Source organism: Apodemus sylvaticus, chromosome 11 (genome assembly GCF_947179515.1).
Source record: "Apodemus sylvaticus chromosome 11, mApoSyl1.1, whole genome shotgun sequence".
NCBI lineage: Eukaryota > Metazoa > Chordata > Mammalia > Rodentia > Muridae > Apodemus > Apodemus sylvaticus.
Window position 1 is genome coordinate 38,545,194 of NC_067482.1, and position 13,468 is coordinate 38,558,661.

The 13,468-nt window shown below is 39.1% G+C and overlaps 1 protein-coding gene across 2 annotated transcripts in view; it reads right to left on the reverse strand.

Annotated features, from left to right (window-relative positions):
• The window catches only part of Gabrb1 (gamma-aminobutyric acid type A receptor subunit beta1), a 431,303-nt gene extending 418,285 nt beyond the window's left edge, over positions 1-13,018 (reverse strand). For both annotated transcript variants that reach the window (XM_052199374.1, XM_052199373.1), the window contains exons 1-3: positions 12,939-13,018; positions 12,677-12,768; positions 12,214-12,281 (exon numbers count right to left, since the gene is read on the reverse strand). In XM_052199374.1, coding sequence (XP_052055334.1) covers positions 12,214-12,281; positions 12,677-12,768; positions 12,939-13,018 — 240 coding nt within the window. The remainder of the gene's footprint in view (positions 1-12,213; positions 12,282-12,676; positions 12,769-12,938) is intronic.
• Positions 13,019-13,468: the final 450 nt, after the last annotated feature.

A 13,468-nucleotide genomic window follows, 5' to 3' on the forward strand; every position in this document is an offset into this window, starting at 1 on the left:
AGGCACAGTTTTTTTCCAGAGCAAGAACCCAGAGAAAATCATCAGAAATAAGATGGGAGAAATTCTATCCATTCCCCTACAAGTTCTCACTGAGAAGTTTCACAATCAGCAGTACTGTGAATTCCAATAGGATGATGAAATGACATCATAAAACAAAAATACAATCCATTGTGCCTAATATGATTTGGTGTAGTCCTTGTTCCTAAATTTCAAAGAAAGGCATTTATTATAAGTTTTGGAGATAATGATAAACTGCCAAAATTTGCTATTTATAGTACTTTGCAATGTACACATCACATATAGCTCTAGCATATATTTGTACACAGAGTGGCTCTCTTGGCATTCACAGCTACCATAAACAGGTAGAACAAATACATTTGCTGTTTTTCAGAACTAAGAATCAAAGGGATTATAAAAGTCAGGGAATTTATACTTACGGGTATAAATTGGGAAAGTATATCATTCTGAAATGTTACAGTGATTCAAACCATTATAAACAGAGTGCTGAGTCTGTTGCTCGGGTAGAGAGTGTATGCTTAGCATGCACAAGGCACTGGGCTCAAGCTGTGACATCACAAAATGTCACTTGACAGAAGCACATTGAGTAGGACAGCTAAGGACAGCTTAGGAAACTACCAAGTTAGATCAAGAGTGGTTGGACTTTAATAATTGATCTAGTGCACTTCCCAATGACAATTGATTTATCCATGAGAATAATAATAATTAAAACTGAAAAATAATGTTACCTGCTCAGTCAAGATGGACGAGATAACACAATAGAGCACAGTGTTGTCTAGTGATTTCACATCAAGGAATCCAAAATTCTGGCAGCAAGCAGTTCCACCACAATACACCTCCAGTGCTCCTAGACAATTATTAGCAGTCACAACCTCAGGAAACTGCAGATTCTAGAGTAATTTTTCAGCTATATTGAGCTTCCCTTCTCTCTTCATACATGTTTTGAAAATCTGTAGCCATGAGCAAATCTGTCCTCACATTCAATCAATACATACTCTGGAATAATTCAGGGACTATAAATGAAATCCACTTTTCCTCTCCCATTGCTATTTGTCTCTCCACATTTTCTCCAGAAATAAAAGCTGAAAATATCCAGGTTGAACCATAACGTTTGGAGGTGGTAGTTTCCAAGTCAGCATGAAATCCTGTGTACTTACCCCTACTTATTTGACCAATAGTTTGCACTCTGATCTAAAACTAAGCTCCACAAAGTACAAATGACAAAGATGAATCCAAAGAAGAGTTCAGGCAATTCTTCTGCTTGAAGTTATATGGAAAGTCAGGATGATGGTTATGCAAAAACATAACTCCTTAGGCTATATTTATGGCATATGGCAATGCTTTCAAATACAATAGGAGATATACTGCAACATCCTGAGAGTCATTTCCTTCTACAGTTTCAGAGAAGCACATTTTAAATGCTCTTTTAAACTTGGTTACAACACAAGTTACTATAAGGGTGCCCCACCCCCTGGAAAATCTTGCTCATGTAAGTGTGGGAGTGAGAAAAGTTGCAGTAGGCCAGCAAAGACTTAGCCTGGTTCTCCCATATTCCTCTCCAAAATGTTCATACTGACCCCATTTTCTTGTTCTAAACTTCAAAACTTGTAAAAATCACTCCTCATCACCTTACATAGAATTTTTCATTTGGCCAGTATATACCTTCGTAGTGAATACTCTTTCTGGGCTGATTGACCTCAGCACAGCAGTTGGCTTGAACCAAGAACTTTTGTTCTCATCATAATTTCTTTGAGATGTGCTGTACTGTATGGGCAATATTATATGGTAAGGAAGTAGGTGGACATGTCAGGGGTTAGAGATTTTCATCAGCTCTGAATGTGGTGGTTGGTTTGGTCTATTTATAGGATATAAGCAATACACTCTGGACATAGATGTTTCAAAACAAAATTGGCACAATAGAGCAAACATAATTTGTAGCACAAAGGATACAATTATAGCCAAGATGGTCATAAATACATACATACATATATATATATATATATATATATATATATATATGTATGTATGTATTTCCTCTGGATTACATAGGTTTTTAATTTACCTTCTTGTACTTAAGAAAACCCTTGATTGTCTTTTAAAATCCAAGTTTTCTCATTTATAAACCTTTTGTGTTTGATTTTTTTTCCATTTGTGTAAATGCCACTCATGCCCTTGTCACCAAATAAATTATTCTTTAAAAATGTCTTAAATGTATCAAGAAATATTGATAGTCCAGGTGGCAGGAAAATAGTAATTGAAAAATTAAAAGCAGGGGTTGTTTTTAAAGTGTATTAAAGGTTTTATAAATACATATATGTACAAGTATCTTTGTTGTAAAAATATTCTGTATCTGTGATTATGGTAATGCCTTATGATGAAGGTTTTTCTATAGAAAGAGCTCATGATTCATAGTCAACATAAAACAAAATTACAGATGAAGTTGTAAGATATACCAGACAGAGAAACTCTTAATTTCTGGATTAAAAACTATAAATGCTTTCACATTAATGATTTTTAATGAGTAAAAAATTCTTTTATAATCTTAATAAATGTTATCACAAAGTATATAATAGACCAGGAGATTGAGAATATAAAGAATATATTCTGAAACCTCCTGGAGGTTGTATTATAATGGAGGAAGATAAGGCTAACAATTGTCTTATATGAATGGTCTTTAATTTATATTGAATTTACAAAGAACTCCCAATTTTCTCATATGACCCAGGCTCTCTTTCTCCAGCTGAAATCTCTGTAATGTACGTAAATTGCTCTATATATTAAGTGTAATTTGTGTGGGATTGAAAGCAGATCTCAATACATTGGCGTAGGAGAGGGGTTACAGGTGGTGGGAGGGAGAAACAATAGCCACTGACATGAGAGAATGTTCCAGGCACAGGTAGGATTTCAAATGATCTGTCTCTATGGAAACAACAAAGCCAGCTTTCTTGACTAGAGAATTGTGTATCATTCACTATAAAATAATAATTTACAAAGGGAAAAAATTCTGTCCGTAGCCGCAATGTGTAAGACTAGGAGATGTCACCAAATCTGTCCCCCTCGTTTCACATGCCATGTAAAGTCCTTCATGTGGGAGTCAGTGCTTGAAATGTCCATGCCTAATCTGCAACAACAAAAGCGAAGCATCTGATGCACCTAATCTCCCACTTCCCCACTTTATACTATGGGTGGTCACCCAACACTCACATTAGCTCTGTATACAGACAGGGATGGAACAGCTAACAGCTACCTAAAACCTTTTATTTTGATCTATTTCTCTAGCTGTTTCTCTTCATCATTTTTCTCTGATGTCAACAATGCAAGGTATGTATCAGACTTTGCCATCACACATTTACTGTCTGAGACCATCTTGTAGGTACAGGGTTGCTGAATTCTTGCTTAAAATCATGCCCAAACGTCAGTGCAGATGTTTCCTTTCCTCTGCAGAGCGTCCAGGAGTCACTTTTCATTTCCTGTCAGGTAAGCTTTATTTCTCAGGGCACACTGTCGCTGTCACCTGCCCTGTCTTTATTCTCAGTCTCATCTCATCAACAGATGCACCTTCTACAACAACTCACCCTGCTCTCATGCAATTTCACATCGAAGCACAATGTTCCAGAAAGACTCTGAATCACTTTCGAGATACAGTGGAGAAGAGAGCAGATGTCACACAAGTGGCTTTCCGACAACTCCCTTCTCCCCTGCTCTATGAAGACAACTGAAACAGAATACAAAGATCTCTGCCCTGGAAGAAGTTGATAAGTATATGCTAAATCTTGTCAGGGTGGTGGCCACCTAGATAAGGAAACGTATTGCTAGGGATAATTAAAGTTAACTGAATCCCACTTTCTGTCTCAGCCTAGTACTTTATCCCAACAACTCTGACAACCCACTTAGCACACTGGGGCCCAGGATTTTTCACTATGGGATACGCTTGATTGTGGACACAATAGGAAGATGCACAAAATAATTCGTTCATTTTAGGATAGTTGCAACCTCCAACGTTCTAATGTAACCTCAGTTAACTAGCCAGTCAGTAAATCCTCAAGTTCTCTCTCTCTCTCTCTCTCTCTCTCTCTCTCTCTCTCTCTCTCTCTCTCTCTCTCTCTCTCTCTCCCTCCCTCCCTCCCTCTCTCCTTTTGTAATTGTAAAATTAAAGGGTGCCTCATGTATAGAAATTTGTAATGTGAAACTCCAGAGGAGCATATAAGAGCAATAATTCTCTCCAAGGCTCAGCCCTGACCGTAGCTTGATTTGGAAAAGACAGTAAGTGTCAGTTGTATATCCTGTATACCCTACTGGAAAGAGATGGTAAGTAGAGAGACAAATATGTTTCTAGAGCAGTTTCTTTTTCACACAAGTGAGAATATTCAATAGTTCTGTGATACAGCTTGCATTCTCAGCTCAGTCTGATCTCTTGACAATACTCCCTGTGCCCTCTTAATTCTCAAAATAGTGAGTCACCTGTAGTTCCCAGAACACTTCAAGCCAGTTCCAGGCATGGATGCCTATTCATATGCCTTTACTCTTGTTTGGAAGGAAGAGTCTTCTTTGTGTTTGTAGTCTATAGATTAATTCCAGGCATAGACCCCTCATGATGCCTTAGGTATTATTTCTTTGTGTTCCTGGAAGATCCCATGTGTGTGTGTGTGTGTGTATACATATATATATATATATATATATATATATATATATATATATATATATATATATATATATATATATATAAAATCCTTTTCATTGACTGAACATAAGTGTGTATTATCTATTTTCCTCCATACCTCAAAAGTCATCAGAAACTTGCAGTGTCTTTCCCATTCTGGCCTCTATTCAAGACCTGATAAGACTAAACTTTTAGTAGGTTTAGCCAAATAGAAACACCCAAGATCAGGATAGCTATCAATGTTTCCAAGGGGTAATTTTTCCTGTTTCAAATTATAATATTAAACCACACCCCAAGCCCCCTATATGGTTTATAATAGGCATAAAGCCCATTTTTGCTTACTAAATTAATTAAGTAAATGGTTTTTAGAAAAAACTCTAAATTTTACACTCACAATATAATAGCAGGTTTCATGGGGAATATGACTGGTGGGATGATGTTTTGGCCCTCTTGAGAGGTTATGATGATCTGAACAAGGTAACTGGCTCACTGCAGATGAAAACTGTATGTTTTACTTTTATTCATGTGACCAGCCTTGCCCCCAAGTTATAGCTACTGTCAGGGTTCAGTTGTTCATGAAGCACATGTGACAGGTGCTAAGTGACAGATGATGGAAGGCTTTCTGCAAACTTCCTGTTCACTAGAGAAAAATTAAGGGACTCCAGGAAATTCACAATCAGCTGAAAACCACTGTTCTAAGCTCAGCCCTAGTCTTAGGAAAGAAGAATTCAGTGTTCTCTGGGATCATAGAGGAAGGATATACTAAAACTGTGTCAACTATACACAGGTACCAACTTAATCTTCCTTTAGCCCAAAGAATAGCTATGACATTTGAGCCCATTACTGAAACTTAAGCCACTAGAAACTTTTAAGTTCATTTTACTTTCAAAACATTTTAACTTTCTGATAAAGCAACATTTCATTTGGTCATGAGTGCTGAAGATGCTAGCAAGTACTTAGGATACCAGTTCTAAATGTAAGGGTCATGGCCCCCCTGGGGGGTCACATCTCAGATCCTCCATCTCAGATAATAAATTAACATTCATAGCAGTAGTTAAATTATAGTTATGAAGTCGCAAAAATTAATGTTATGGTTACAATCTCTTCAACACAAGGAAGGGCCCCAACATTCGGAACACTGAGAACCACTGGTTTTAGGGAAATAGTACAGCAAAAAGCACCAAAAATGTTCAGAAATGACACTGAGGCTCAGCTCAAGCAAACACCCAGGTTTTACTGCTTATTCCTCAATAACTGCTAAGAAAGTTTTTAGGAAAATTGAGTAAGAACTTCCAAGATATCTAGGTCTTGAGGAAATAAATAGATAAATAAATAAATAAGCAAGCAAGCAAAGAAGTAAACATTTACTTCTGTTCCATAACAAGTATTGAAGTGTGGCAAAAGCACAGCAATATCTCCAGCATGAGTAAAATGGATAACATCAGATTAGAAATTCCTACAATATAGTCTTTACCTCAATATTCAAGACACTATAAATGAAGCATTGATCGGATCTCCTTTGAAGACCATTGACCAGAGTTTCTTGTTGCTGTCTTTGTAAATGTATTAAGGAAGACAGGGTTGACTGATGATCTTATGACTGATCAAACAGTGCTTCCTGACCATGCCCTGCATCACACTCTATTATTCCTGAGGCTCTGCCAAGAGGCTACCACTCTGAAGCACTCTGGAGTAACCCAGCAAAGTCTTGTTGATTGACCAGGAGAATGGTCCAGAACAAGATACAATCTCACAGTGGCACAAAATGAAATAATTCTTCATTCGGGCACAGTCTAAGTTCCTTAAGGATGGGCATTTTAAGGCATTTGATCTTAGAAGGCTTTAGCAGTCCCATGATCTGCTTCTCTTTACAGCAGAATTCGCTGAATCCCAAAGAAGACAAAGTCTACACTCAAGTTCTCAAATTAAATACCAGGAAAACTTTAAACATTTAAGTCTTACTAGATTGGCAATTAAGGCAGACACGGGGACATGCATCCTGCTCTCAGGTTTAAAGATGGTCTCATGCATCTCAGTTTGGCCTGACCTGGCTTTGTATCTAAATGTCTGATCCTCCTTTCTCCACCACCTTGTTGCTGGTGTTACAGACATGTGCCACCACTACCAGGTTTTGTGGCACCAGGGAACCAAACTCTACTTCCTCTATGCTAGGCAACCACTCTACCAATGTATCTATGAGCTACATCCCCAAGTTCTGCTTTCAAACGTTGACTTTCTCATGTACAAGCTCTGTAGCTTTGGGGTTTGTTTTTTAATTTCTCTCTTCCTATGTTTTTCCACGTCTCAGTTTTATTTTTTCAGTGTATAGTAAAAAAATGAGAATTACATAATCTTAAATCACAGTGAAATAAACAATTAATTTAATATTCATGAGAGGCATTTTCTACATGTGTGTATTATTCAATAAATATTTATTTTCACTCTTACATACTTTAATGCTCACTCTGTTCCTGTAATCTTGAAATTGCTAGCTTTAATATATGAACTTTTTAATATCTAGATAGTCTGGTTTTAATGTGATTTGAGGCATAAAATGTCTGTTATCTCCAAAGACAAAGCAACCTGTTTCACTCTCAGATAGAATAGTCTACTGTAAAATCTGAAAGAGGGTCCCTGTAGAGTTCTCATGTAAGAGAAAAGGATGCTTATCTATTTATTTATCTACTGGTGTATGTTCCAGCTTTTAATTGGTACTGACCGATTTGCTCGATTTCCAAAGGAAACTTTATTATAACCCCAGAGAATTTATTGACAGCAGCAAGAATACATTTGGGCTATTTTTAACACAGCTGTTGCTGGCTGTTTGGTAAGGGAAAACAATTTCAGTTTTCCATATTGAGAAGAGTAAAAAGTAAAGGGTATTCTGCAAGGGGGAGAGTGGCACTGTTGGGTATTGTGCCCAGCAATGTTTTTTCTCTCCACTTAGCACTGGCTGACTAACAAGTATTGATACAGGAAGACATCAGGCTCCACTGAACCACATCCTCTTGTTTATCTTTAATTACGAACTAATCTTCCCGTTGAGCACAGCCACCTATTAACCTAATTAGAAAGTAACTTCCTAGAGAAAAATCAAAAGGGGAAAAAAGGAAAAAAGTCCACTTTTACAGATAATAGAATAATATTCTTCAACTTTGATATTCAGAGTGCTGCCTGAACAGCAGCAGTTGACATCTTGTAGAAATAGAAAATATCAGCCCCCTGCTTCCAATCCCAAACCTCAGATTCAGAATTTGCATTTTGCGAGCCTCAGGTGATTGAGGTATGTCTTTAAGATTAAGAAGCTGAGGCACTGAAGAAGAAGGATTATTGCAGAGTGAAATTCTGACTCTGAGGGGTGGTTCTGACAGGAGTTTTTGTTTGTTTGTTTATTTTGTTTTGTTTTGTTTTGTTTTGAGCCAACTGGAGACTGTACCAAGAACCTATGGAATCTAATATTAAAGTAACAACACCGTGGAAGGTAAATGGATATCTGTTCAGTTTAATTTGTTTTTGTGCACCATTTATAAAATTCTGTCTCTTTTCATCCCTGTCACTGTGGATATTGTTCGTGATTCCTGCAAGGCCATTCACCTCTGCACCTTGGGAAATGTGACACAGGAGTGAGGCTACCTCCTCCAAGCAATTGCTTGTTCTGTGCCTGAGTCTGAGTCAGACTCTACAAGTATAGTCTTCTGCATGTGGACACTTAAGGCATCCTATCCTTAGCTCAAGGAAAGAAATTGTATTTCGAATTGCTTCTTGATGAGAGCACCTGGTTTTTGCACAAGAAGGGACAGTTTGTTGTGGAAATCAGAATGGAAAAGCTTAGCTCCTTGATCTTTTATATTCATCATCACGTTTAACCAAGATACAACTCAAGGAGAAAATTTCTCTCTGGTACTGGCTCTTCTACTGAGCAGATGGTAGTTATTAGGAATCCTTTCCTCCTTTCGCCTGCCTCAGTCATGTGTGTGTGTATGTGTGTGTGTGTGTGTGTGTGTGTGTGTGTGTGCATGTGTGTATGTGTGTGTGTGTGTCTGTGTATGTGTTTGTAGCACTTCGTAGAAATTCTAAAACTAAAAAGATTTGAAGGCTTTAATGTATAATAAATTGGAAACTGACATTTTTTTCTATATAAAAATTTAGAAAACAGTAGTACAATGTGGTTGCTTTACTTCACCATAAAGTCTATCATGAGAAAAAAACTTACTTTTTGAAACATTAATTAAAACCTTAAAAGAAATCTTGCTTTCAATTATATATAATGTGTATACATATATATATATATGTTTTACATACATATGTGATATATATATATATATATATATATATATATATATATATATATATATATATGCCTTTCCACATTAGAATTACTCTCTAAAGGATTTTAATTCACTGCTCAGAATGAATGACTTATTTTTCTGATTTTATTTAAATTAATTTGTATCTTATACATAAAAATTTACCAATTGTGGACCATAATGCAATCACAGTAACAAAGATTTCCAGCAGATTGTCTTTGCCATAATGATTTCTTTTCCTTTCCTTAATTTTGGTACACTTTATATCCTTGAATGTAACATTAATTAGAAAGTAGTCTTGGTATGACATTAGCCTTCAAAATGGGTAATAAACAGATTTAGAAACATATTTTACTTAGACTACCACAAATAGGAGAAAAATGAGAAGAACCCTAGTCCTCTAATCCATTAATTTAATGCATAATTATCATGCCATGCACCCAGCCAGAGAATGGGTTATAACAATAATGACCAAGAAAAGGGAACATCAATTAGCAATGTTGCAGTAATGGATTTAACTGACATTTCATTAACTAGTAGTTGTGTTATTTTATTGTCAATTCTTATTTTGTTTTCAATTTGTAGAAATTTTCCCATCATATACTACCATGCAAATTAGTGTCCATCAAGGTACAGAAGCATGCGAAATAACAAGCTAACACTCCCATTTCCCATAAACCTTCAGTTCTGCTTACAGTGTCTCAAGCATGTGGCAGCGGATTCTCTTCTTAGTAAGGGGTTAGGGTGGGACTAACTATCCCTGTTCTCGACCGACGTAGCATCCTCGCAACTCTTAAAACAAATACTCTCTGAATTTCCATTTTCCTTAGTTATTTCCAGTGCACTCATTTAAACACTTTGCCATAGATGCGCCACTAAATTAAACATGAATCTTGTCAGTAGCTCTCATTAAAAGGAAAAGAATACACAAAGCAAGGTTTCTGATTTTCCAGCTTTCTGTCGTCGCTATTGGCCTATGTCTCTGATGTCACAGTGTGAAACAATGAGTATTAGGTGAAGAGCATTATCAGAGTCTCAGTTATGAGTAACTATTAAGAAGAACAAACAAAATAGCGCGCCAGTCATGGAGAAGTGAGTATGCAGACTACTGTTCAGTCAGTAGAAGAAGGTGTTGTGTGTTACTCTGCTTTCAGGTGGCCCTTCTCAGCCTGTGTATGAATTCATCCCAATGACAAGGCTTCTTGTTGTGCAGCTTATATAATCAATATATAACAGAATATACTTTATACTATAGTCAAAAGAATGCAAGAATTGTGTATATAGATGGTGCGTAAATGTCTCTCTGTGTGTGTGTGCAGCACACACACACACACACACACACATACATGTGCATACATGCATGTCTGTATTTGGTGGGAGTCCACCTTAGGGCCTTTCAGTTCTGGAAATCTAAGTACCCTAACACAGTGGCATAGGCCACTGACAGAAGCATAATTTGCCTTCTGGGATCTCTGAATCTTCTATATCATAATGACCTATGGAGATATTTACACAATGCCCTATAAATGGCTGAACAGGAAAATATCTCATAATGTATCTGTACTGGCACTGATGGTTAAGCTAATACATTGTCCTATGTATCAGACTGCATTTGCGATCAAGTTCCGCACTTCCTCTGTATGCATGTCTTATCAATCTCTTATGAATGTTTGTAAATAGTTGCTTTGTGGTAATAGCATGCATGTAAACAGAATATTAGTCTCTTAAACGTCTTTGTTTAGTTAAAAAATCCACTTTTTAAGTCAAATTTAAAAAATGGATTTCTTTTTTAGTGTATCAGTAGGAAAAAAACACTTGAAAATATTACTTGAAACAATCTGAGACATTATCAAATAGCATTTTAGGCAAACCATGTAAGACAGTGAGAGTTTCAACTCTGCCAACCCCAACACACATTTTATCCTTATACCATCCATTGAGTGATCTATAAGTGTATTTATTGTTTCCTGGCATAATCTAAAAGAGGGAAAGGAAAATTCTTAAACCTTAGCATATTACAAAAAAATGCCCCACTAGGACTGGACTGAACAACAGTAAGTGTCACAAGATAACATCCTGAAGGATCCCAGTCTAGGTCACTCCGCATATCTAAATTTCTGTTGCTGGAATTATTTCCCTTTTAGGAGCGGAATAAAAATGGCATTTTGTTCCTGTTGATCTAGCTGTTGCCTGGGTGGTGGGTTCTAGAAAAGCAACAGGATTTCCTTCCCTGGAACTCTAACAACTAAAACAGGGCTTCCCAGCAGTGAATGGAACCAGTCAACAGCAGAAGAGGCTGCTCTGACTTGAATCCCTTTCACCACAGCACCAGAGAAAAGATATGCTAAGAAGATGAGCGCTGGGGAGGGGGGGAGGGGGGAAAGAAAGAAGGAAAGAAGAGGGGGGAGGGAGGAAGGGAACATTGTACAGTGTAGATCCCTTAAAATTAATGACTATAATAATCCAGCCCTCCCCCACTTTAGTCCCGATAATCATCAGATCTCTATTTTTCTGCCCAGGTTTCAAGAATAAAGCAAAGCCCTATGACTCGGCCCAATTGAATTCTCCTCCAACTTAAAACTTTCAAGCTGCGGGAGGACAAACACATGAACCCTCCTCCGCATGGATCCCGAAAGCCTAAAAGCATTCTTGGGCACTTCTGCTGTTAGCAATCCTGAACTGTTCATCTCAGCCTGTTGCTCTTGCCAGACACTGCGCTGGATTCGGTGGTAGGGAGGGGACCATTGCGAGCCCTGCCAGCCTGGTGACTGAGCTAGGTGGGTTGGGGTTTTCAGGCTGCCGAGCTGTGGAGATTTTGGGGCCCTTGCCTGGCCACAGCTGGCTGCGAACCCCTGGTCCGGGGGACCCCAGTGTACGCCACCTAGCCGCCGGCAGATGGTGCCCTGTGCATCCGGACAGTCAGGGAGACCCGGCTAAAGTGAGGCTCAGACTCCGCCCCAGCCAATCCACCGGCTCAACAGTCCCCCTTCCTTCCCAAAATAGAGCGGAGTACGTCTCCTTCGGAGCACTGCAGTAGCTTGTGTGTGTCGAAAATACAAACTGTGGGGCGACCGACAGTGTGTGTACTGGAGTGGGGCGTACGCGTGGAGTGGGACCCTGGAGACCAGGGCCGAGGTGACCACCAATGAAAAACAGAGGACGGGGACTGGTTCATTTCGCATCTGCGTAAGCTCGGCCGGCCGCCGAGCCCTTTGGGAGGCCACTCACCATATTCACTTCCGAGACCATGTCTATGCTGGCGACATCGATCCGCATCCCGACGTCCACCGGGGGCCCTGCCGGGGAGGTGGACCACAGCAAAGACAGTCTTTGAGTGGCAGGGAGCTGAGGGGACATTGGGGACTTCCCAGATCTTATTACAGGCTCCCTCCCTACCCCTTTCCTGCTGTAGGGGATAGCCCGAGAAAACAGGTGTGGGCACACGCGTGATGCAGTGACAGTGCAGAGGGTGTGTCGGTTTGAAGAGAGGGACAGCTCAGCCTAAGGATACGTCCACCTGAGATTGGGGATAGTGTGTGTGTGTGTGTGTGTGTGTGTGTGTGTGTGTGTGCAGGGCGTAGTATTGCACGTTTACTGAAACAGTAAAATGGGGAAGGAGGCATTATATCTGACAGAAAAGGTGAACTAAGGATGGGTTACAGGTTGAAGAAAAAAAATGAAGAAGCATTACCTCCAAAGTCCGGCCGCAAGCGAATGTCATATCCTTTGAGCAGTCGGTCCACTGTCTCTTTCACATATGACATGTTGCTGGGTTCATTGGAGCTGAAGGGAAGAAGTAGGGACCGTATTCAGAATTATCGCAAACTGAAAACAGACATAAAAAAGATCCAGGCACACCTACCCCCCAAATAACAAGATACATGATCCAGCAGGCACGGGGAAAGAAAAAGAAAAACACCAAGGAAAAAGAGAGATCGAAGCAGACAGCTCACCTGTGTGCACAACAGACCATGGCAACCATCACAGGAAAAGAGAGAAGCCCCAAACTCTCCCGATTTTGTACTGTCCACATTACTAACTCTGATGAAAGAATTGTCTTTTCTGCGAAGATTCAAGGAATGCAACTTAGTCGGCGGCTGGGCAGTAATTCCCGAATGGACCTGCGCATGCGCAGAGGGTACTCACTACCAAAAGACACCTTGTGCCTTGCAAACAATATTCCTAGTGGAACAGGCAACAGATTTCAATCCCTTTAAAGTTCCTGTCTGAGGTGCTCCGCGTTCTCCGGGTAGTCGAATACAACCTGCTGTCTCTATGCAAAGGAGCCAACGTGCCTCTGTGTGCCCAGTTTTCCTGCACTGTGTTTTACTGCGTTCTTTTCCCTTCTGTCCTAAGCTTGAATTTTTTTTCTTTTTTTCTTTTTTCTTTTCTTTTCTTTCCTTTTTTTTTTTTTTTTAAACTGGGGTTTCAATGATCTGGCTAAGGCTGTCTGTGATTGGCATCTTTTGTTGACAGTTTTAGA